Source organism: Nyctereutes procyonoides, unplaced genomic scaffold, assembly GCF_905146905.1.
Source record: "Nyctereutes procyonoides isolate TBG_1078 unplaced genomic scaffold, NYPRO_anot_genome, whole genome shotgun sequence".
Taxonomy (NCBI): domain Eukaryota; kingdom Metazoa; phylum Chordata; class Mammalia; order Carnivora; family Canidae; genus Nyctereutes; species Nyctereutes procyonoides.
Genome location: NW_026575033.1, coordinates 12,680,045 through 12,706,590, shown reverse-complemented (window position 1 = coordinate 12,706,590; position 26,546 = coordinate 12,680,045). Strand labels below are relative to the sequence as shown.

At 32.8% G+C, this 26,546-nt stretch overlaps 1 protein-coding gene across 6 annotated transcripts in view; it reads right to left on the bottom strand.

Annotated features, from left to right (window-relative positions):
• The window catches only part of PDS5B (PDS5 cohesin associated factor B), a 180,215-nt gene that overhangs the window by 39,855 nt on the left and 113,814 nt on the right, over positions 1–26,546 (bottom strand). For all 6 annotated transcript variants that reach the window (XM_055317387.1, XM_055317388.1, XM_055317391.1 and 3 more), the window contains exons 18-21: positions 25,589–25,694; positions 22,860–23,020; positions 11,745–11,868; positions 9,020–9,178 (exon numbers count right to left, since the gene is read on the bottom strand). In XM_055317387.1, coding sequence (XP_055173362.1) covers positions 9,020–9,178; positions 11,745–11,868; positions 22,860–23,020; positions 25,589–25,694 — 550 coding nt within the window. The remainder of the gene's footprint in view (positions 1–9,019; positions 9,179–11,744; positions 11,869–22,859; positions 23,021–25,588; positions 25,695–26,546) is intronic.

Below are 26,546 nucleotides of genomic sequence, written 5' to 3'. Positions count from 1 at the left end.
TCCCGGAGCGAGAGTGGCAGAGCGGATTAAATTTTTCAAGTGTGAAAAAATCTCAAGACTTTTAGAACATATGGGAGACTTTTTATGACACTAGAGTAGGGAAGGATTTTTTTCTTTTTTTAAAAATTCATTTATTAATGAGAGATAGAGAGAGAGAGGCAGAGACACAGGCTGAGGGAGAAGCAGGCTCCATGCAGGGAGCCCAACGTGGGACTCGATCCCCCCCCAGGTCCTGAGCTGAAGGCAGGCACCAAACCGCTGAGCCACAGGGGCTGCCCAGGGAAGGATTTCTTAAAGATGTAAAAAGCACTAACTACAAAAGAAAGGAACGATAAATTTAGCTACTTTAAAATTAATAACTTTTGTTGAAAGGACACCGTAAAGAAAGTCAAAAGGCACACCAAAAATAAAATTCTTTGCATTTTTATGAAGATACTGCAATATATACCTGAAAAAGTATTAATGTGTATAAAGATTATGAGAAAAAGACAAAAAGCTCAGGAATAAAAGGCAAAAGATCCCAAAAGGAATTTCAGAAAGAGGCAACATGAATGGTTACTAGACATTAAAAACTTAGATTAGTAACCAGAGAAATGCAAATTAAAGCTATGAGGCACTATTTTCTAACATTTAGATGGGCAAAAATGGAAAGATCTGACACTAATGGGTACTATATACTGCTAATAAAAAATAAGTCTTAATGCTTTTGACAAATAATTTGGGAATAAAATGAAAAGTTAAATGTGTGTACACACTGTGATTCATCAATTTCACTTGTATAAATATAACCTGGGGATATTTTTATTCATATGTATCATGAAGCCTTTCTAAGAACAGGAGCACTGTTCCAACGAGGAAAGAAATGGAAATATTCCAAATGTCCACTAACAGAATAAATGTAAGAAATTTCACACAGTGATATAATACAGTATTATATCAAGTATTATATCAAGTATCAAGTATTAGAATACTTGATTCTAATGAATCAAGTACAGCTAGATGTAAAACAAGGGAGTTATTTTAAGAAACAAATGTGTAATGATAAAAGTCAGCCAAGAATATATACGGTGTAACTCATAAACCTCAAGAATAAGCAAAACTAAGTATTATGTTATTCAGAGACATATATGCAGTAAAGTCTTTTGTTTTAGTTAGAGAATAATAGACCCTAATTCAACATAGTAGCTACCTGAGGTAGACAAGAAACAAAAACAAAAGTTTGGAGAGTAATAAACCATGAGCTAACAGTTCACAAGTGCTCATTCTGTTATTATAAAATAAATCACACAAATGTTAAATAAATATTCCTTCATATATATCAAATGTAACATTAAAATGCGACAAGTTAATGGGTTAAAAGAGGTAAAAGTTCTGTTCCTGACAAGAGCTAACTAGGTTTTTTTTTTTGAACCTATCTTCCACTGGAACAAATGAAAAGGCTGGATAAAAGATCTTTTAAAAAAATCACTATGAAGGTGATAAAAGAGCTACCAGAGCAGTGAGAATTTGTAGGGGAAAGTTTCAAAAGAGGAGAGAAATGAAGATTTGAGTCTGGCCCTAGGCTGCTTTTCTCATACAAACGATAACTGATTCTGAAAGTGAAAGAGACTTACAGGTTAAGCAATATCTCAATCACTGTAACAAAGCTGGAAGGAAAAAAATTGGAATTCTGGGCCCAATAAAGAATAGAGTCCCTGTTAAACACTCTAGACTTCTGGGTGGCTCTTTAACAGATATAACATACAAATAAAGGTGACCAGAAAAAGAATCAGCCTGTCAAACACCTGAAGCTCAGCTTCGAATTAGTGCATTCTTGACTGGACCAAATTGATCTGACAATAGCTCAACTCCCTGTCAGGAAGAAGTAAGGCCTCCCCAGAAGAAATACAAAATCATTCAGTGCCTCAAATCATCTGTAACATTTTTAATACACAAAGTCTACCATGCAATCAAAAATAACATGTAAGACAAGATTTGACCAAAAAAAAAAAAAGAAAAGAAAAGAAACAGAAGACAAAAAAGCCACAGGAAGTCTAGAAATAGGCTGATACAAACTTTAACATAACTATAGAAGTTTAACAATTAGATGACAAGATAGAGAATTCTGGCAGGGAACTAAAAGGTGTATTAAAAACTACAAGGAAATTATAAAATTGTAAGATAAAGTAAGTGCAATTAAGAATTCAATGCATGGGCCTACCATAGGATTATACAAATCTGAAGGGTGAATTATGAACTCAAATGCATATCAGAACAAAAAAATGATAAACAGAAAAATACACGGTGTGAAACAGCTGGATCACAGCCAAAGAAACTATGTTTTGAGTATATAACTTGAACCGTAGTTGAGAGGAAGAGAGACTATGAAACAAACATTATTCAGAATTTATGCAGTATATCAAAGTTATACTATTCAAGAAGAGCTACAAGTCCCAAGTAGAATAAATATAAAGAAAAGCACACCCAGACACATGATCATGAAACTGGAGACTAATGCAAAATAGAAAACATTAAAAGCATTCAAAACAAAAAGAAAACCTTCAAAGGAGCAAGACTGCCAGCCAATTTCAAGAGAATAGGTAAGAAAATGGAAGATAATGGTATAAGATTTTCAAATTACTGAGGGGAGGAAACATACCAGTCTAGAATTCTAAGCTGGGAGAAAATATCCTTTAAAAAATGTAGGCAAAATAAAGACATTTTCAGGCAAATAAAAATCAAGAGGCTGCATTAGCAGTAATCCACACTAAAAGAAATACTTCTTTAATTCTTACAGTATAAAGAACATCATCACATACACAAAAGGAACGAAAAATAAAAGAAGGGCGGAAAGATGTTGGTAAATCTAAATAAACATTAACTGTAGAAAAGTTACGGTCCTGTGTGAACAAGAGCACAAAATCATCAGGAAATAAAGGGAATTAAAGTATACTAAGGTTCCTAAGAATACTGAACCTGCTGTCCTAAAAGTTTAAAAAAGACCAATTGATACTGGCCTTCAGAAGCCAAGGGAGAATGTTGTATCCTCTAGGACAATTACTAAAAGAATAGGAAAATGTAAAAAACAAGTCAGTAAAGGGGAAAATAAAATAAAAAAATTAATCAAAAACAAGGAAAGAAGTACAATGAATACAGAACTGATAGAACTAAAAATAAAAATCGGATGGCAAATTAGCCAAAATCACTATTTACATTAAATGTAAACCAACTGTTATAAATAATAGACAAAGTTGAAAAGAATGTATGCCAGAACTAGGTTCAGTGCAGTGGCATATTTAGATGAAGTTTTCAAGTCCTCTATTGGGTACTATTAGTCCATCTTCCCTTCTGAGACTAGAAGAAGATAAAAAAGTCCCCTATCACCACCTCTATTGTTTTGAAGGTCCTGGCCAGGGACAAGGAAGAAAAAAGAAATAAAAAGCATTACAAACAAAAAAGCTGTCTTTATGAACAAATGACATGACCTGAAAAGAGAAAACCCCCAAAATGTAGAAACTAAGGTTTCTTAGTAAATGAGAAACTGCCTTTAACAAGATCCTAGAATAAAAGTTAATATAAAAATGAAGTCACTTCATAACCATATGCCAACAAAATAGTTAGAAAATAAATATTAAAAATCATGTTATCTATAATAGCATCAAACAACATAAAATGCCTAGGAACATACTTAAGAAAGCTAAGACATCTACACAAAAATTTAAATATTATTAAAGAAAATTAAAAACCAAGACATATACCATCTTCATGAAACAGAATGCTCAGGATTATAATACTATGCTCTTAGAGTGAAAGGTGATATTATAATAATGATGATTAAAATTTATAATTCAATGCCACCCCTATCAAAATTCACACCAGGTATGTATATATGTTGGGATGGAGTGGTTAGGGAGAACTGACTAGCTGATTCTAAAATTTAGACAGAAACAAAACAAAATGAAACAATTTAGATAGAAGTATGAAAGGCTGATAGCCAAAACAATTTCAAAAAAGATGATGATGACGATGATGAAGCAGCAGTAGTAGCAGCAGCCATTATTAAAGGCATCTGGAGAGCTTCAGCTACTAGGTATCAAAACCTGTGGAAGCACTCTTAAAGAACAACAAGGCTGGATGTATCATGTTCTCTGATTTCAAACTATACTACAAAGTCACAGTAGTCAAAACAGTATGGTACTGGCATGAAAACAGATAGAGATTTCAACAGAATAGAGAGCCCAGATATAAACCAATGTATATAATCAATTAATCTATGGCATGGAGGCAAGTATATACAAAGTGGAAAGGACAGTCTCTTTAATAAAGTGTTGGGAAAGCTGGACAGTTACATGCAAAAGAATGAAACTGGACCACTATCTTACACCACATACAAAAACAAATTCAAAAGGGAAAAAGATTGCATATAAGACCTGAAATCATAAAACTTCTAGAAAAATTACAGGTAGCAATAAGCTCTTTGATGTCAGTCTTAGCAATATTTTTTTGGAACAGTCTCCCAAGACAAGGGCAACAAACACTAAAATAAACACATGGACTATGTCAAATAATCTTTAGCAAAGCAAAGCATCAACAAAAAGAAAAGGTAATCTACTGAATGGGAGAAGGTATTTACAAATCATACATCAGATAAGGAGTGAATATCCAATATGTATTAAGAACTTACATAACAACTGCAAAAAACACAACTTGATTAAATAACAGGCAGAGGGCTTGAATAGACAATTTTTCCAAAGACATACAGAGGGCCTACAGGCACATAAGATGTTCTACATAACTAATCATCAATGAAATGCAATTAAAACCATAATGAGCTAAACTTCACATCTATCAGACTGGCTAATAGTAAAGATACAGAGAATAGACTGGTAGTTGCCAGGGAAAGAGGTAGCTGGGAAAACGTACAAACTTCCAGTTCTACAATAAATACATCATGGAATGTAAAGTACAGCATGGTGGCTACAGTTAGTAATATTGTATTGCGTATTTGATAAGTTGCCAAAAGAGTAGATCTTACATTTTTCACAGGAAAAAAAAAATTGTGACTGTGTGGGGATGGATATGAACTAGGCTTATTGTGGGGATCATTTCACAATATATATTGAATCTTTATGTCGTACACATCAAAATAATATGTTATACATCAATCATATCTCAATAAAAAAATTAAGACAACCTAAAGAATGGGAGAAAATATTTGCAAACCACATATCTGACAAGAGACTTGTATTTAAAATATATAAAGAAATATTACCACTCAACAAAAACACAACCCTAAAAAAAAGAGCAAAGGATTTGTAAAGTCTTAACTCCAAGAAAAGATATACAAATGGCTAATAAGTATATCAAAAGATGCTCAACATCATTAGAGAACTGCAAATCAAAAACAATGAGATACCACTTCACTCACTGGGCTGGCTAAAATCAAATTAACAGAAATTAGTAAGTTGGCAAGTGGAGAAATTGGAACTTTTATAACACATGGTAGGATGACAAAATGGTGTAAGCCTCTGTGGAACAGTTTGTCAGTCCCTTAAAAAGTTAAACACAGGGGATCCCTAGGTGGCTCAGCGGTTTAGCACACCTTTGGCCCAGGGTGTGATCCTGGAGTCCCGGGATCGAGTCCCACATCAGGCTCCCTGCATGGAGCCTGCTTTCTGCCTCTGCCTGTGTCTCTGCTTCTCTCTCTCTCTCTCTCTCTCTCTGTCTCTCATGAATAAATAAAATCTTAAAAAAAAAAAAAGTTAAACACAGAATTACCATATAATCCAGTAAAGGTATATACCTAGGAATATACCTAAAGAACTGAACACAGGTACTCAAATACTCAGACATAGAATTAGAGCAGCACTTTTCACAATATTCAAAAGGTGGAAACAACTCAAATGTCCATCAATGAATGAATGGATAAGCAAAAATTGATACATACAACAGAGTATTATTCAGCCATAAAATGGAATGAAGTACTGACACATCATACAACGTGGATGAACTTCAAAAACATTATACTAAGTGACAGAAGAAAGATGCAAAAAGTCACATATTGTATGATTCCATTTATAGACAATATTCAGAATAGTTAAATCCATTAAGACAGACAGGAGGTTGGTGCTTGCCCAGGGGAGGGGGAAATGAGGTATGACTGCTTAATGAAAATGACCTGGAATAGATAGAGGTGGTGGTCACAAAAACTTGTGAATGTACTAAAATGTGACTGAATTGTATACTTTAAAATGATTAATTTTATGTTATGTGAATTTCACTTCAATTTAAAAAAAAGTACCAGAGAAGACAGTCTTTTCAATAAATGGTGTGGAGTTAGGTGGAAATAAAACAATGAATCTTGACATTTATCTCATACCACATACAAAAATCAATCCCAAGTAGATTATATAGCTTAATGTGAAAGTTAAATAAAGCCTCTAGAGCAACACTGTCTAACAGAACTCTGAGATGGTAGAAATGTTCTGTGCTATCCAATACTAGCAATATGTGGCTAGTGAGCACTTGGAATGTGTGAATACATTTACAATTTTATTTGGTTTAAATTTAAATAGCTACATGTGGTTAGAGGCTTGTATATTACCACATTTCTAGAAAATGATATAGGGACTATTTTCACAACCTTGGGGTAGGCAAAAAGACAAGGTAATTAAGTACTACCTAAAAACTCCATTAAGAGAGTGAGAGACAGTTACAAAATGGGCAAAGGTATCTGCTAAACAGACTGCCAACAGGATACATAAGGAAATCTTAGGAGTAAATAAAAGAAAGATTGACAATTTAATGGCAACATGTGAAAGAGGCTTGAGCAGGTACTAACAAAAGAGGACAGCCAAGGGTCACCTCGGTGGCTCAGTGGTTGAGCGTCTGCCTTCGGCAAAAGTCTGATCCCCAGGTCCTGGGATCAAGTCCCACATAGAGCTCCCCACAGGGGGGGTCTGCTTCTCCCTCTGCCTGTGTCTCTGCCTCTCTCTCTCTGTCTCTCATGAATAAATAAATAAAATCTTAAAAAAAAAAAAGAGAGAACAGCCAATACATGCATGAAAAAGTGTCTAAGTGCATATCATTCATTCATTACACATTCACATAATGGCTAAAATGGCATATTTAATACAGTCAAGGAAATGGTACAACTAGAACTCTCAGCACATATAATAATGTTAATTAGTATAAGCATTTTGAAAAACAAATTGGCCAAAAAAAAAAAAAACGGAAAGTTAAGGAAAGAAAAACAATTCGGCAAGATGTACTAAAACAACCTATATAGGGGTGCTTGGTTGGCTCAGTCCATTGAGTGTCTGGGTTCTTTTTTTCAGCTCAGGTCATGATCTCAGGGTTGTGAGATCAAGCCCTGTATGGGGCTCCTTGCTCAGGAGGAAGTATGCTTTAGATTCTCTCCTTCTCCGACTCCCCCTCCCCTGACTTGTACACAGGGAAACACTCTCTCTAAAATACATAAATCTTTAAAAAAAAAATAAAACTTCTACATACACTAAGATAAAACAATTACACAACAGAAATGCATACATAAGTGCACAAAAGGATATGTAAAAGAGTATTAATAGCAATACTCATTTAGCACTAGAAATAACCCAAATGTCTAGCAAAAGAACAGATACATGGTATATACAAACAATGGAGTACTATACATCAGTGAAAATGAACCACTGCTATATACAACAGGATGAATTTACCTCACAAATGTAATACTGAGTAAAGGAAGCCAGATATAAAAAATTTACTCTGTATGATTCCATTTATAAAAGTTCAAAAACGGGTAAAACTAACCTTTGGTGTTAGAAGACAGGATAATGGTTATCTTCAGGGAGAATGGAGGGGATAATAATAAGAAAAAGATGCAGAGGCTTTTGGGGGCTAGTAACATTCTATTTCTTTACCTGGATTGTTGGATGGTTCAGAATGTTAACTTTGTGGTAACTCAATGAACCATACCTTTAAATAGTGTGCACTTTGTTTAATCTCAACAAAATTTTTTCATTAGAGAAAACAAAACACAGTAAGGATATAGAAAACTTAAAACATATGATTAGCATATATGACCTAAAGAACAGATGAAATACTATACTTAGGGGAAGAAAAGTGAGGGACACAGCTAAAGAACACAACCAAAGACAATGGTAATTAACACAGGAGCCACGTATCTCCAAATTACAGAGCTTTAGTCAACTAAAGTTAAACGGCCATGAATCATTAGAGAGCTAATATATACAACTACCTTATTATCCCCACAAACTATTTTTCTATAATAAATTAGTTTAAAAGTATTAATAGTATTAAAGTATATTAATATAAGAATGATGGACATATAGCAACATAGCTATATACTACAAGAACTATAACTGTATTTTAAGAGGAGAAACTTTATCTATACTTCTTTTAACTCTCCAAAGAGCCTAGTACAGTTACTGAACACATGATAGACATAAAACTGATGGTTACATTATGTGTCTGCACATGCATGTTGTGTGTGTGTGTGTGTGTGTATAAATATACACACACGCATAAAACTTCACGTGACTATAAGGGGTCAGTTCTCCCAAACCCAAAAGCACTGCCCCAAAGATACACTGAAGAGAGAGACAAAATCATTATTTCTTTCCTCATGTTTTCTCCCAGTGCTTTTTAATTCTCTACTGTATGCAGGCAAAGAAACAACTATTGTCATGACAACCATACTGTGAAGTAGCTTGTCAGTCTTCACATTTTTTAAAAATAGATGCCATTATAAAAATTAACCCACTGTAAAGATGAATGAGAACCAAGTGATGTTTTGTATTTATCAAGGAATGCATTGCAGGTTACATGCCTCTGCTCAACTAAAGAGATGTTTCAATGTTTTTTTAGTTCTAATGGATATAACAGCATGCTAAGAAGATAAAAAAACCTAAAAGAAGGCAGCCAAATGCAAGTGTTCTTTCCATCATTTCACTTCTCTCTTTGCTGCATAAAATTTCAAAAGATAATGTGATGAACACAGGTGTAAAAAAATATCAATTACCCGATCATTCATGAGAAGATCTTTCACAATGAAAGTAGCTACCAAGGACTTCAAAGGAGCAGCAAATTGATCAGGTGCAAGGAGAGCAATATGTCCAATAGTAACCAACGGTGTTATGAGATGTTCCAGGTTGCTTGGATCTAGGCTCTTATGCAGAGGCTGAAAATGAAGAGAAGAAAATACATTCAACTCTATAAATATGCAAATAAACTATTCACATATTTCATGTACAAATAAAAAAGAAAACTACAAAAGTTTCAAGACATATACATGGTGTAAGTAGCAGCTTAAGCTTACATTTAAATTCCTATAGATTATGTCTAAAAGGCATCATGTTTAAATACTGTCAGTTTTGCTAAAGTCATATCTTAGAAGCAGGTAAAAAAAAATTCAGCATGGAGAATCATATTAAACGTATTTTATGACCAATATATGAGTATTTTAGAGACTGCTAGGCTCACCAATATCCACTTCCGTTCTACTTCCTGGATAAAAAGATGGCTATACATATGCAGCTTCCTCTGCAGTTAGATGAGAATATGTGAATAAGTCCTGGTTAACAGACTGGGGGGAAAAGTGTACATCATGCTCCCACTAAGGCAAGTATGAGAATCGTATCTTCTCCATATTCTTGCTCTTTACTCAGTGGCAGGCTTAATACCAAGGATCCAGTGGGATTTAAAGAGAAGCCACTTGTCAAAAAAAGGTCTATGTGTCTAAACCACTGATTAGAATGCAATCCAAACACACAACTGGACTTTTTCTCAGGAACCAGAAATAAGCTTTTATCATATAGAGTCACATGCATTTTTGTGGATTTCTGTAGCATCAAATATTAAGTACCATAACTAATGAAATTATTTTTATTATTCTTATAGAAAACCCAACCATTAATACACATTTTTCCCTGACAGAAGAATGAGACTCCTCATATACCTATACAGAATACATAAAATGTAATGTTAAATTTTTAAAATAGAGAAATTAGAAGAGTGACTATAGTATACTATCACTGGTGGAAGGGGAAGGGGACAAAATGTATGTGACTGTGTGTATTATGTTACTTGTATGTGACAGAAAAGTATATTAGAAACTGGTAACACTGGTTACCTCTGGGAATGAGAACTGAGTGCCTGGGGATACAGGGCTGAGGTGGAGGAGAAAATTTACTATTTTACTATTTGTTTTGTACCTTTTGATTTGGAAGCAAGTAAATACATTATTAAAAATTTTAGTGACATTTTATTTTAATAGAGTTGATGCTGTCCTCCCATACTGAACACCAAAGAGTCTAGGCCTGAAAAACAGTATTAAGCTCTTCTCCAACATATTAGGGCAATGGGCAATATGAGGCTTCATTTAGTCAAAAATATATTTAAATGAGTTTACTTTGTGCTAATCTTGACAACTTCCCTCAATCATCTAAATGCCAGCTTGTTTGTTATAAAAATATGATCATGTAGTTTTTTTCAATAATGAGTGTGATATTTTTACACAATAAGATAATACGGTCATTTCGGTCATCAATACGGTCATTTCTGGAAAAGCAAAATTAATAGACCGTAAATTAACAGTAATCACATGAAGGCCAGATAGCTCTACAAAACCTTTTCTCAGAAAGCTAACCAACCTATACAACATTATAGCAGAAGGATTACAACTTATGGTAAAGATAAAATATCAGATATATAATATCAAAATGAAATTAAAAGCATACTACTAATTCAAGTTATTATCAGCATTATCCCGATCCTTATCACCAATGAAAGGAACTGAAAGATTAATCAAGAAAAACAAAAGATTTCTGTATCAACATGAATTCATTAAAGTTATTCTGATATACGAAAACAGACGAAAAAAAAAGCCCCACCTCAAAATGCACAAAATTTTAAAATAAATTATTTGCTATATACAGAAAAGATGATGTTTGATAAAGACAAATAATTTTCTTCCTTGTTCAGGTCTTTAGCATATAACATGAAATATGAAAAAGTTAGCATAAATGTTTCTAAAACAGAGATAACAAGTCAAAGTTTTTAGGGTAATTTAGCTTCGGCATGATTTCCAAATCACTCTGATTTCATTCAAGGCACCGGAACTAAAATTACAAATTTGGATTTATGTAAAAATGCTAAATATATACAAAGCCCAGATTACAAGAGATTAAAATAAAAATAGAATGCAATGCTTAGAAAGGGTAATAGTAATTTAAAAGGTAGAAAAAATATGAAATATATATTTTAAAAACAATTTAATTTGATATAAAATTAGGTCAGTGATTATATATGAACTATAAATTTGTGCTTTACATATTGGCTATACTGTACCGATTAGTATTGACAAAATTCCATATACTTCAGCAGTATCATAAACAGAACTCTAATTTTCAACCCGTAAACTGACAGAAACATCTATTACCTATTATCAATAAGTATGATTTTATATATAATTACTTAACAAAAGTTTCCTAATACTAAATATATAATTTGACATGTATAATTTCAAAAAATATAAATTGTTTGATTTCTGAATTTAAGTTAGTGCTAAACATCTGAATAATCAGATATTTTCATATTTTAACCATTCACCAATATAGATTATACTGATTCAAATTCTGAAAACATATTATAAAATGATCCATCTCCAAATGTGAACATTCTATAAAATCATTATTATGTGTTTTTTAACTATAACATATGAAACAAACAATTTTTTTTCTTTTTACCTCAAATATCTGTGCAAACTGGGTCTCTTTACTAGAAAATATCGCATGGATACAATGAATGGCATATTTGGCTTGGCGGGGGGGTCCTTTTTTAGATTTGTGATGTAAAACAGGAAGCAAAGCTCTAAAAAATAAAAAAAAAATTAAACAAAAACAATAAACCAGAAATATCAGCAAGACTCCACTAAATACTTTACAGTTTGTATTCTTTTAGGTAATGTTTCGTAAGACCAAAAAAACATCTACCTGAACTCATTTTCAACTGTCTCTAATTCTGTTTTATAAACATCTACATTAAAAATGTAATCCAAACACAAGTTTTTTTCCTCCTTTTTACTTAACAATTCTGAATAAAAACACGGAAGGTAACCCATTTCTTAATGTCATTCCCTTTAGCCTTTTCTCTTTTATTCTCACTGCTATCACTCCAGCTAAGCTGCTGCCACCTTATATATACGACCAATATAATGGGACCTATACTATTTGTTTTTTAGTCTCTTCCTGCTCTGATTCATCTTTCACTTCATACCAGCACAATCTACATAAAGGGAAATCTGATTATAAAACCTATACAAATTGTTTACCTTGTTTCAGGCATTATTAGAAGTCCCAAATGCTTGCCTTCATGCTATCAGCATATTATGAACAAGACAAATGACAATACACAAATTAGTAAAATATGTGTTATGTCAAATTATGATAAGAGCTATGGAGGAAAATAAGGAAAAAAAAGGACAGGATAGAGAGTGGAGAGGGGTGTGTGAGTACTACAATTTTAAAGAGGGTAGTTACAGAAAACCTTTCAAGTAAAGTAACTAACATTTGAGTAGTTATAAGGGAAGTAAGGAGTGAGTCATGTAGCTACCTGGAGGAACATTCAGATATGGTATCATTACACTACACAAAAATTTAGAATGAGTACTGAATATAGCAGGATCTCTTGGCTTAACTATTTATTTAAACATTTATCTCACAGTGAAACCAACTTCTGAATCTACCTTCTTGCCCAATACAAACCCAGTATTCCAGTATTAAGAAATCATATATACAGAAATTCATCACAATAATAACTGAGTGTCACAAAAGATGCCAGCAGCAAAGTATAGTAAAAAGACAAGTGACAAATTGAGGGGAAATTCTCCATTTCATTTCACAGAGAAAGGGTTAATATCCCTAACGTAAAGACTTTCTACAAGTATAGAATGACCAGCAATTATCATGGACAAATGGGTTGGACATAAAAAAACAGAAAGTTCCTCAAAAGTAAATATACAAAGTAACCTGTGATGTATGAAAAGACGCTTACCTTCACAAAAAAAGATATAAATTGAAACTATACTAAGAAGACTTCTGCTTCACATGATAACAGTGTATCTGAGATGGGACATTCTCCTACCTTAAGCAGGCAGAAAACAAACATGTTAAAGGTTGTAGACACTGGACAACAAGCAGTACATGACTGTAATCCCTAAAAGATGGGAAACAAACTAGAAGAGTGTAGGACTCTTCTCTTCCTACACCTATCCTCACTTACTGCATGCAAGGCTCCAGAATGCCATGTAAGCCAGAAGTAACCTTATACTTAGAGCCTGGTGGACACATGGAGTTAAGGGAGACCGAGATGGAACTTGAGGCAGCTCTAATTTCTAGGGCAGAGTACCACAGGGAAGAGAGCTGCAAAGACAGCAAGAGAGCTTGAATTCTGGAGATCCTCAGAGGGGATTGACTGAATAATGATCAGTGTGCCATGGCATGAGAAAAAAACCCAACCAAACAAACTACTGGAGCCCAGGAAAAGAACACTGGAAAGTAGTAAGCCAAAAAGTTCCCTAACACACATAAGACTGCTAGTGATTCATGTTTCCACCAGCCAGGGTAGAAAGACCTTGTAATACATAATCAGGAAAAAAATTCATCAACAGAAATAGGCCCAGAAATGGCACAGGTGAAAAACTTAGAAAAGACATTAAAACAGCTATTATAAACATGTTCCATATGTTCAAGAAGAAAACATGAACATGATGAGGGCAAAAATGAAATACATAAAAAAGACCTAAACTGAACTATTAAATATGAAAAACAGAAAACCCGCAATGAAAAATATACCAATAGGATCAAAAGTAGATTATATGTTACAGAAGAAAACACCAGTGAACTTGAAGACATAGCAATAGAAACTATGCAAAATAAAACAAGAAAAAAAAAAAAAAAGAACAGAGCATCAGTGACCTGTAAGACAGTATCAAGTAGTCAAAAATACATGCAACCAGAGTCCCAGAAAATAAAGTGAGGAGAGCAGAACAGAAAAAGTATTTGAAGACATAGTAGCCACTATTTTTCCACATATGATGGAAATAGATCCATAGTCCTCAAAATCTCAATAAGCCTCAAGCAGAAGAAACATAAAGTAAACCATTCCAAGACATGTCATTATCAATTTGGTAAAAACAGCAATAAAGAAAAAAAGTTTTAAAACTATCCAAAAAAAATAAATAAAACTATCCAAAAAAAAAAAAATACACTTTACATACAGAAACACAGAACATAGAGAGGAACACTTCTCATCATAAACTATGCAATCCAGAAAATAATGGAGTGACATCGGTACTAAGTGAAAATATCAATCTAGAATTCCATTCTGAGAAAAAATACCTTTCAAGAATGAAGGCAAAATAAAGACTTTTTTTTTTTTTTTCAAAGAAAACCTGAGATAATCAATTACAAGCAAAACTATACGGGGATGCCTAGGTGGCTCAGTGGTTGAGCATCTGCCTTTGGCTCAGGTCATGATCCTGGGGTCCTGGGATGGAGTCCTGCAACAGGCTCCCCCTGCAGGGAACCTGCTTTTCTCTCTGCCTATGTCTCTGCTTCTCTGTGTCTCTCATGAATAAATAAAATCTAAAACAAAAACAAAAACAAAAAACAAGCAGCAAGCAGAAGTATACAATAAATATTAAAGTTATTCAAGAAGAAAAAGATACCAGTTGAAAATATGTCTATCTAAAAAATGGAGACTGACAAAAATGGTAAATGTGTGTATACAAATAAATCGGAGCATAATATTTTAAAGGAAAACAGTTAATTAGTCACATTTGGAAGATGCTAGTAACTACTATTTTGAACACTGTTCAAGAACACACACAAAAAAAACCCCCAAAGCATTTAATGTGCTTTTCCTAAACAGATGTAATGCTGGGGAACCAGAGAATAGATAAGATATTCCTGTTTATAAAAGTATTCAGCTAATAAATGAAGAAAGAATGACAGAATATCACAATTACTAAGTATCCATCAGTTCCAACATCATAAAAAGAGAAATAACCAGATATCATGTGTCTCCTGATAGAAGAGCATACCACCATCTATAAAGTGGTCCTATAATAACAAAAAAGTTGAGCTAGAATCCAACCAGGCCTCTGCATTCAACTATCTCGCTTTACAGTAAATATAAGGAATCCATTAAAATATGCCAAAGGCATACATAGCAAAAATCAATGTATGTGAAACTCTGCAAGAGAGTTTATCAAATACAAAGTGACAAAGAGAATTGGAAGGGGAGCCTACAAGAAATAAGGCACTTTAAGAGATTTAGCAACAAATAACAATGTGATCTGATTTTTTTAAATTACATTTTTGGGAAAACTGGATATTATTAATATTAAGCAATTAATGTTAACTATGTGATATAGGCATTATGTTTATTTTTTAAGAGTTCTTATCTTTTAGAGATACTTAGATGTACAGATGAAATATACAATCTAGCATTTGCTTTCAAATGTAAGTGGAATAGGGAGTAAGGAGAATTATAAATTAAAAGCAACTGTTTAAGTTATTCATATATAAGCTAGTTGTTGGATACATGGGAGTACATTATAATATTCTAGTTACTTCTATATATGTTTGAAAATTCCAATAATAAAATGTATAAAAAATAAGAGTCTCACCAAACTATCCTTATAGTCTGTGGTTTATAAGCTTCTTTATGAAATGAAAAAATATTATCTTTTGGTAACTTCAGAAACTCCCTGGATAAGACATATCTTCTCCTAGATCAGACTTGCCAATACAAACATCCATAATCCCTTTTCTTAGTCATCAAGAGAAAATTACAGGTAACACACATGTAAAAAGCAATTCTGGTTGGAATTTTTAAAGACAGAATGAGAAATTTTAAGCTTATCCAATGTTTTGCATACCCATTTAAATAAAAAAACAGAAACAAACCAAAACAATAAAGAAAAAACACTTTCAAGGATTCTGAAGTACTAGGCAGAGTCTGAGATGTTAATGAAATGTCAATGAAACAACTATCCTCTGATTGCTTTTTCTATTAATAAGTTCCTATTATAAAAAATACCTTATTTCCCCCATTAAAGTGATTTTTCAATTCAAGGTTGTTTTTGTCCAATAATGATACACATGCAGAAAATGCAAACAAAACTGAAAAACACATTTAAAAAAACACTAAGGAAAACTCAAAATTCCACTACCCTGAAATAATTACTGCTAACATTTTGGTGACTATAGGTCTAAAATTTCTCTCATCATACATACATATATTAAGTAAATGAGGATACAAAATACATAGTATTTGGAAATATTTTTTCACCAACAATGCTGGAGGGAACCTCCTATGTCAAGTATTGCTAAATGCTAATTTTAAAGGTCATATGGCTCTTTAGTGGATAGCTACATCACAACTAGTCTAATCAATTTCCTACTAATGAGCATTTAAATGTTTTGGATTTTTTGTTTAATCTTAACAAAACCATGAACATCCTAATGCTAGTTATTTACATAGTGTTTCTGGGCTTTAAGCCTCCTATAATTTGGTCTGAGATCCTGGCACTGTAAATCTGAAATTATATTTCCTAGACTCCCTCAAGAGCTGGTTTCCCGTTAGGTTCTTCCAATAAGAGACACCAGAGCTTCCTTAGGTATTCTGTGCAGTACTTACACCACCCCTCCAGCAACAGCTAGGACACTTCTACTGTGTCAGCTGGTTGGGCAATACTGACAGGGCTCTTCCATCCACTGGATAGTCCTTAACATCACTTTTCAGTTGTTGCTCCAGCCCCAAAGGTGGTAGCTGCTTCCAGCAATTCATCATCTCTGGGTTACCAAAGCACCTTGTGGTCTTTCATTCTTCAAACTTATGTACTAATTTATTTATTTATGTTTAAAATACCTGGTATGGTTTCTGTTTTTCTGACTGCATCCTGACCCGCATAATCATTAGGTAGGTATCTTCTCTATCTCTAGGATAAGTTCCTGAAAATGAAACTGCAGGGGTGAAGACTGCATTCATTTCAAGTTGGTATATATTACCACATTACCAACCCAGAAAAGCTGAATCAATTTAAAATCCAGTCAAGAGAGCATCATTAGAACGCTAGCTAACATTGGTTACAGCACTTAAGTGTTTTTATTTCTACTTGCCTTGATTAGTATTAGTAGGCATAAATGTCTTTTCTTGATTTGAGGGACCAGAGGATTTCCCGTTCATTCCTTTTGCTAGTATTCTATTCTTAAATCGATTATATTTCTGTAAAGAGACTTTATACATTAGAGATATTAACCTTTTCTAAGTTACACATATTGAAAATACTTCCCCAGCATGCCATTTGCATTTCTAACTTATTTCATGAAATTTGCTTTCGTCTAAACGGTATTTTCCCTCACTAAAATATAAGGGCACAGTCTGTTCATTTCAAAAGAACCTTTTATACTCTAGTAACTTATATACAGTAGAAGCTCTAGGAATGTATTTCAACAAATGGATATTTAATAATACAATCCATCAATATTTCATGATTTGGTACTAGCATCCTTTCACCCACCAAAAAAAATTACAGAAATGTGCTGGTTATTAATACTTTTATTATTTATATATTTAAAATCTTTGATAATCTTGGACTCATCTCAAATATATGAAAAATCAAGATAAATCTACATTGATTCTTGCCTTCAAAATATTTTATCAGTTATTTACTGGGTAATCTAATTTTTCCTTATTTTTTTGTTAAATATTATCACTCCTCCACTCACTATTATAAAGTTGCAAACTTCTTGAATATTTTACTAGGTCTTCTGGTTTTCACTACTACAATATTTTCAGAATGGTTATTAGTAACATATAAGGAAAGCTCTGGATTTTTACATAGTTTGGCTATCTTGGTTTTGGTAATTTTTCAGTAGATTCTCTTGGATTTTCCATTACATACGGTAATTTTGCTTCCTCCTTTCCAAAACTTGTATCTCGTTTTATTTTCTTACATAATTATATTGGCTAATGCTTCTAAAGCAATGTTAAACCATAGCAGAGATAGTGTATTTTCCACATTTTGTTCCTACTTTAACTGGGAATACTTCTAGTGTTTACTCTATGATGATGCCTATTGGTTTGAGACAAATTATGTTATAAAGGCATTTATCCCAATTTAACAGGTTTAATTATAAATAGACTTTTTTTTATCAGAAGCCCTTTTTAGCATCTATCACAATGTGTGTCCTTTTCCCTTTACTCAACTATATAGTAAACTAACAGGATTAGGCTTACTAATACCAACCCTCCTTGTTTTTCTGAAATAACCACATTTGACCATAACATGTAACATTTTTTTAAAGATTTTATTCATTTATTTTAGAGAGAGAAGAGAGAAACAAACACAAGCCAGTGGGAGGGGCAGAGGGAGAGCAAACACCCCACTGAGGAAGGAGTTCAGTGTGGGACTCACTGGATCATAACCTAAGCTGAAGGCAGCCACTTACCCAAATGAGCCAGCCATCCAGGTGCCCTACTTTTTAAGATTAAAAAAAAATGATTTATGTATTTGTGAGAGAGAGCATTGGTAAGGGGGAAGGAAGGGCAGAGGGGGAGGAAGAAGCAGATTCCCAGCTGAATGTGGAGCCCTACATGAGGCTGGACACAGGGCTCAATCCCAGGGACCTAAGACCTAAATCAGACTCAACCAACTGAGCCACCCAGGTACCTCAACCATATTATATTTTTGTTTTACTATAGTAAAACTCTTTTCTTACTTTAGTTTTACTTACAATTTTTACAGCAATATTAGTAAGATCTGTCTTTTCTTTTGAGGGAATATCTGTTATCCACTTTTAACACTCCTGCTATCCTGGCTTTATGAAAGAAGTAATCTGAATGCTTTTTCTTCCGTCTATGCTTTAAACATCTAAAAAGAATCAAAATCCTTGGCTTCTTGTAGATGTGAAATATTTCCTATAATATAACACACACTTTTACTGGCACTTTTTATTAGTTGATACCTGTTTCAATTTTTTATAATTACAGCCTAATTAGGTTTTCTCCCATTCTTCTTGAGTCAATTTTATTTACATCACCCTTTTTAAAAAAAATCCAAGTTTTCAAATATTTAAAATATAGACACACCTAAAATTTAAATACTTGAAGTAAAATGATGAGAAAAGACAACTCAGATAAGCAAACAAAAAGAAAACAAAAGTTGGATTTAGGGGCCTAAGAAAAACTGAATGTAAAGGGATAAAGTACATAACTTGGTAGACAGAGTTCACAATATAAAAGGGGTAACTAATACTTTCCCGAGTCTTTACGTCCTAAAGAATGTTCATTTGTCCTTAAGCACAATTTGGCTACTCGGGAAATTCTTCAGTTATATTCTTTTTTCCCATGAAAACTCTCCAGCTGTTGAATCATTAACTTCAGAAATCTTACGTTGTTGAAAGAAGTGAACCTCTTTTTTCCATTGCACATAATACATTTCCTTTTGCTACTGATGTTTGTGAAATCACTTCTGTAATCCCTGAAAATTCAGTAAATTCCTCCAGAATATTTTCCTAAAATGGGTCCTCTTAATCTCCAGATTGACATTTTTATTCATTCTAAAACAACTTTACTATTATCATTTTTTTTAAACACTATTTTCCATTCTCCATTATTCTGTTGTTTTCTCCACAGAAGCCAATTAGGGCTTTTCACTATCTGCAAATGATTTTCTTTCATTGCCTTCATTTCTATGCCCACTATTTCTACATTCTATGCAATTTCGTCATGCTCTATTACAGCTACATTTTCAATATTGTTTACTCTGCTCCTTACTCTGCTTATAATAAACTATACTTTATAATACAAACATGTTCGTTCTTCTTTATCCTTACTCCTTCCACTTCCTTTTTTGTATTTTTTGTTGTTTTTTCTTGTTGTTCTCTTATTTTTCCAGGTATCATTTCTGCTTAACTTCCTTGGCAGTTTAGAATATTTAAACATTTTTTTTACTAGAAAAATTCAATTCTTCCAAATAAAGATTATCAGCTTTCATTGGAATACTAAAACACCTACTTAGTTTCACATTTTAATTTATTTGTACTCTGTTAACTCATTTTTGAATAGGAGAAATTCTCTGGCTTTGCCATTTAAACAAAAAGACAGATAGCATTTCCCTGATGACTGAATCCTGGATGCCTCTCTTAAAAAATTAACATCACAGCTCTCAACTCAATCAGTTGGCTAAGTAAAAGTAGCATAGAGGAAGGAGCTGGGACTAACGGCAGCAAGTCCTTTATCTCTGTGTAATTTCTCTCCAAATCTACTGAAACCCTACCAGTGATGAGAATTAACTCTGCCTGGACTACGGCTATATCCTATGCTATAAGAGGATTCTTAGTTTTGGCACATTCAAACTAAGTCTAGGGGTGATCCAGACTCCTGAAAGACAAGAGTCAGAATAGAAACCACAGCATACCGATCATTTTTTTTTTAGTAGGTTTAAGCACACAATTTTTTTTCTGTACCTATAAAGTTGGTAAGACATTTGCTTCACAATTCTACTTTAAGCCTTACGTCAACTCTAAGCTTTGCTCCTCTCCTAAGGAAAATAGGTCAGCCCAAAGAAAAATGGTGTGACCACGAAGTCTCTCCTTTAGTTCTATGACAGCAGAAATTAGGCTTTCCTTATATCTCTGAAAGCCTGCCCATACCTCAATCTCCTCTAAATAACAGAACACTTACTATCCATTCTGTTATACCCGAGTCAGGAAGATGTGTATTAAGTGTCAATGTTCTCACATTCAATTCAGTCTAGATGACTTATTTAGCACCAATTCTGTCCAGTTTGTGGCAGCTTCTACTTAGATACATTTTTCTTTTGGTTCTTCAAAATTATTTTGGTGAATTCAAGGAAACACAATAAACACTCTATCATTTTTCCTCAAAATCGACTCACCCATTTTAATAACTTAAAAAATAATCTGCATACATATTTTATCTCCTGGAAGACATAAACTATGAGCCACTTCATCAAGAATAGTGCGTGCACACAGCAGGTATTCATTATCAGTTAATTTTCCTCATAAGAAACATGTGAAATATACTCACTGTATAAATCAAATAATTTTAAGTACTTCAATTCTATATTAAAGCAGCATGTTTTAAAATGCCCTCATGTTCTAAAATGTCCACCTTTTAACCTTGCTCTTGTAATTCTCCTATAAATATATCTAACAATATTTCCTTAAGATATAAAAGATACTAGGAAAGACAGTCTAGAATAAAAATAAAAACCTCCAGTGAATAAATCAAATTAAAACTTGCCCCAAACCCTGAAATATGAAAGGAATTGTGCCATTATAGATACGGTACCACAGGCATTCAGACAAACAGGCCTAAATTCAAATCTTCACTTTGCTACTTGCTAGTTATATGATCCAAACCCATTTACCTCAAGTGAGTATCACATTTCTCATTTGGAAGATTTGGATAATTTCTACACTTTACTAAACTGTTACAAGGTTTAAAGGAGATAGTACAGGAAGTGGGCATTCAATCAGTAATATAGTTCTGCTTTGTTTGTGTTGATCTCCAAACTTTGATCTCTGATCTGAAGAATCACAGTACATTCAAAAGAAAATTCATGCTCTGCATCCACTTAAAAATTAAGGAGTCATTTTTTTTTCCTTTTGAAGATTTTTATAAATTTATTTGATAGAAAGAGAACATGAGCAGGGGAAGAGCAAAGGGAGAGAGAGAAGCAAGCTCCCCACTGACAGGGAGCCAGACACGGGGCTCAATCTAGGACCCTGGGATCATGACCTGAGCCAAAGGCAGGCACTTAACCAACGGAGCCACACAACTGCTCCAAGAAGTCAGTTCAGTTCTAATCAAGTTTCTTACTCTTGTCAAAGAGAATATGATTAAGAACTTCTGGTATGTTTCAACGATCATTTAAATAATGCCTTTGTCCTGTTTATTAATAGTTACTAGAATTAAGTTCATCTGAACAAAAGGAGTAACAAAAAGTATACCTGAGATTTTAAGAGCTATCTTTGTCCAGTCTCTCTCTGAGGAAAAGGACCATAGGCAATTCTTCAACATGAAGCATGCTCCCTAATCACAACTAACTAGACCAGTGGCTAAGCCAGAAATAATGAGATACAAGTAAAACTAATCACCAATGACCATAGCAAGATGAGGACCAACTATCAGATACATTCTACAGGAATAGGGAGGGGAGGTGAATATAGAGAAGTAAAGCAGGGATCCATAGAAAAGACTTCTTGTTTTGAGCTATTCTATCTAGAATCTTGAATAATCAATCAGCATTAGAGATCCCAAGGGTAACAGCACAATTTCCAATTCTTGGAAATACTGAAACACACACACAAATACACTGCTGTTAGGAGGTTTATTCCAAGCTTCCCTGAGACAAAGCACAGTTTCTTAAAATCTTCAATTCAATACCTCTAATGACAGAGAATAGTGAAGAGTCCTCTGCAGAGCCCAGTTGAAATTCCTTTGAAATTTCCCACTACACCTTAAATTCATGTGAACTGTTTATTCTATGCATGATATATCAAGAGAATGTTTCACTATAAAATTGTTTTCATTAGAATATTTAGGCAATTAAAAAGAAATGCCATGTTTGCTCCACAGTTTTGTGCATCTTCTAAAATGCCAATCTGTGCTATCCCCCAGGAAATAAGAATCTAAATTGAATGGTATAAATTTAAGATAACCTAGACATGATTTCCTCAAAACTTAAAAGATTCCAACTATTACATAAATCAAGAAGCAGTAAATTATTTTTCTATTTTCCAGAATATTTATCAGAATAAACTTACGATCTGATGTGTGGGAAATCCTCTTCAATTTTGCTTCCTGTGTTTTTAAAAATTTGGAGTGCAGCTTCTGCTACTTTTTCATCATCCATTTTCAGACAAGCCAGAAGAGATTCAAATGTTTCAGCAGAATGAAACGAGATGGGATGTGTAAATGAGAGTACCTTAAAAAAAAAAGTCATAAAAATGATCTGTAAACCCTTTCCATCTTTATAATATAAATCTAAAATATTACATACTGGAAATATTCAAATCAAAGTAAATACAAAAATAATTATGCTAACAAGTACACGAGAGCACTATAAATAAAGTTCTAAACTTACTCAAATATGTAACAGATAGGTTCTAGTTAGTGTTGGAAGACCACATGATCTGATGAAGTCATTTCTTTCAAACGTAAATTACATGTAAAAATAATGTTACCCAAAATTAATTTAATTTGGTTAATGTTTGGGTTTTTTTTGGGAGGAGGATGAGAATAGGAGAAAAGCAACAAGAAGACAGAATTTAATAAATTAGCTCTATTCTCCTAAATAAAGGTCATTAGAAGAGACTAGCTAATAACATTTTTTAAAAAGTTATCTAGAGGAGAGGGTAAAACAACAGATCAAAAAGCTACCATAATGTGACAATTATCAAATCAACCTGGTACTAACATCAGAAGAAACAAAACAGAGAAAGTAAAGTTTTTTAGTCCTAGCACATATAAGAATTTAGACTATATAGAGTATAATAGATTATAAAGAAGAAACAGAAAATGAAAATGGATGGCATTTTTAATAAATACTCCTGATAAAAATATGTAGCTATTTAGAGAAAATACAATTAGATCCTCCTATATATATCCTCCCACAGTATATACTTTCAAAATACATTTCAGATGGGTTATATTTCAGTTAAAACACAAAAACAAAAATCTTCTGAACAAGACAGTATTTTTAAGCTTAAAATAAACAGCTAGAATCAAACATCCAATGTAAAGACAAGCATAGAAAAATACATTAAGCATAATGCCGTATTTGTAAGATTCAAAAATAAAGTGATGTTATTTAGAAATACATAGATAGACACAGATGATAAAACTAAAAGAACAGTAAGAGGATAAATAAACTCCAAATTCAGAACAATTATACCTAGGGGATGTGAATCAAGGAAAAAACTACTCAGGGAACTTCACAGTATTGTTAATACTTTGAGTTAGCATCCTATTTACTTTTCACTGTATTCCCTTACTATACTCTATAACTTCTATATAACAGAATACACTTTATTTTTTATATATCAAGTATGTCTTATAAAAAAGCAAAGAAAATAAACTCACTTAAACTCAGTTAAAAAGTACAGAAAAAAGACAAAAAATTGAGATGTCATTAGAAAATGAACACAGAATAAAAATAATGAGTTCACCAAAGGGAAAATGCTAATGATTAACATATGGAATTTATACCTCACTGCAGTAATTATAAAAATTAAAACATTATTTTTACTTATCAGGTTAGAGATCACAAATCTCTTTAAAATTTACAATATTCCATATTTGTGAAGATAGGATAGGCACCTTCACTCACTACTGACAGAATTATATACAGGTATAGTTTTTCTGTAAAGGAATTTGACTAAATATCCAAAAATTTTGAAAATGATCATCCTCTTTACATTCCAGTATTTTTTTAAAAAGACATTACCATTAGCAAGAGATCTTAGATACACTTATTGTTGTAGTGATTACACGAACAAAATTAGAAAAATCTAACTCTCCAGGGAAATAGAACACCAAGGTATCACAAAAGTAGACTAATCACCATTTCAAAAAGTAATGTTTTTTATATTTTTACTATGAGTCAGACACTGTGCTAGGAAACTTATGTACATGACTTAATTTAGTCCTCTGTTAGGTAAGTGCTATTATCTCCATTACAGATGAGGAAGTGGAAGCAATAAACTTGCCCAAAAACATCAATCAGATCTATTTTTTGACACTTTTAAACATATGGTCTTAAAGAACACTAATAAAAATGCTTATAATTTAATAAGGGAAAATAGTCAAGATACAAAATTATATATATTCAGTCTGATCTCAACTATGTAAAGTGTGATTTTTTTTTCAAAATTAGAGGATAACAAAATAGACTTATGAATATTTTCTTTTTTCTAATTTGTATTTTATACTAAGTTGTCAACAATTAACTGATATTTTTGTAATAAGTAAAAGGTGATAGTATATTTTAGCTAACAAAATAAAAGATAAAACGGAGTTTTAGGAAGAATTTGGCTCCATGTTTGGTAGGGCTAACACCTTCTTTGCTCACTAATAAAAACTTCAAATTATAATCTGCTATTTTAATATAATAATACTAGGCCCTATTATACACTTTAAATCTGAAAATATTTAGCTTATGTGTTAGAAGAAATGTACATTTTCTTTTTTTAAGATTTTATTTGAGAGAGAGAGCACAAGAGTGAGCACAACCAGGCAGAAGGGGCAGAGAGAGAGCAAAGAGCGGTCTCCCCACTGAGCAGAGAGCCCAACTCGGGGATCAATCATGCTTAACCAACTGAGCCACCCAGGAGCCCCAGCAATGTACATTTTCTACATTACCTAAAATGATTGAGAAAATTTTACTTTAGGTTCTATAATTTAAGAAGCAAATCTCAAGAATAAAAAAAATATATACTATATATGTTAAATAGTTATCTAATTAGGCACTTAATTTCACCACAAGCATATTTACCTTAAGCAGTTCAAGACCTGCCCTGATGGCTTGATCAGTTGGAACACCCTCATCTTCATCATCTGCTGTTCCATCTATTGATTTATTCACTTGCTTAATAAGAGCACTAAAGCATGACAAAAAAAATTGTCATATTTTCAACTATTCTTTAGTAGTAATGTCTAATAAAAATAATCCTTTATATTTTCTATATAGACCATATCCAAACACATAAAAATTTAACAAAGCTATTTCCCAAACATTACTGCAAAACAAGAAATTATAACAGGTATTTTAAGGTACTTCTTTTCAAAAACAGTATTTTCCCTTGTCCATTCAAATGAAGTCCAAATGGTATTTGATTTGCTATTTATTAATCCTACCACTACTTTCATTCCTGAATTTTCCATGGAAAATCTATGCCCCAAAACATGAATAGATTTTTTTTAATTATCTGAAAATTAATGCTGCTCAAGTACATAGAACAAATAGTGAAATAAAGGATAAATGGCAACATCAAGCACTTTCAAAATATTTGCCAAATACTACTATGTGCCAGGCACTATTAAAAGAGGTAGAAACATACAGGCCTATTCCTGAAAGGTGTAAAAATACCTGGATAACAGACATATAATAGAACTTCACTAGAAATTAGAATAGATGAAAAAGGAAACAAAAGACTTTGAAAGTTTCTTCTTAAAACAAGCTTATATTATTTTAAAATAAACATTTAAAATACAATACCAATTATCTAAAATAATCATTCACACTTTTAGGTATCCTTTTTATAAAAAAACAAGTAGCACACATTAAGGTTAGAGACATAGTATATATATTAAAATGCAGGAAAATTCAACTATTCAATGTTCCTTAAAATGTTTAGCAGCTCCATGTTTCTACAAAAATTTCATGAATTCAAATGTCAGATCAAGCTAAGAATAAAATGTATCTGTCTCTCTTGCAAGTTCCTATTAAATTT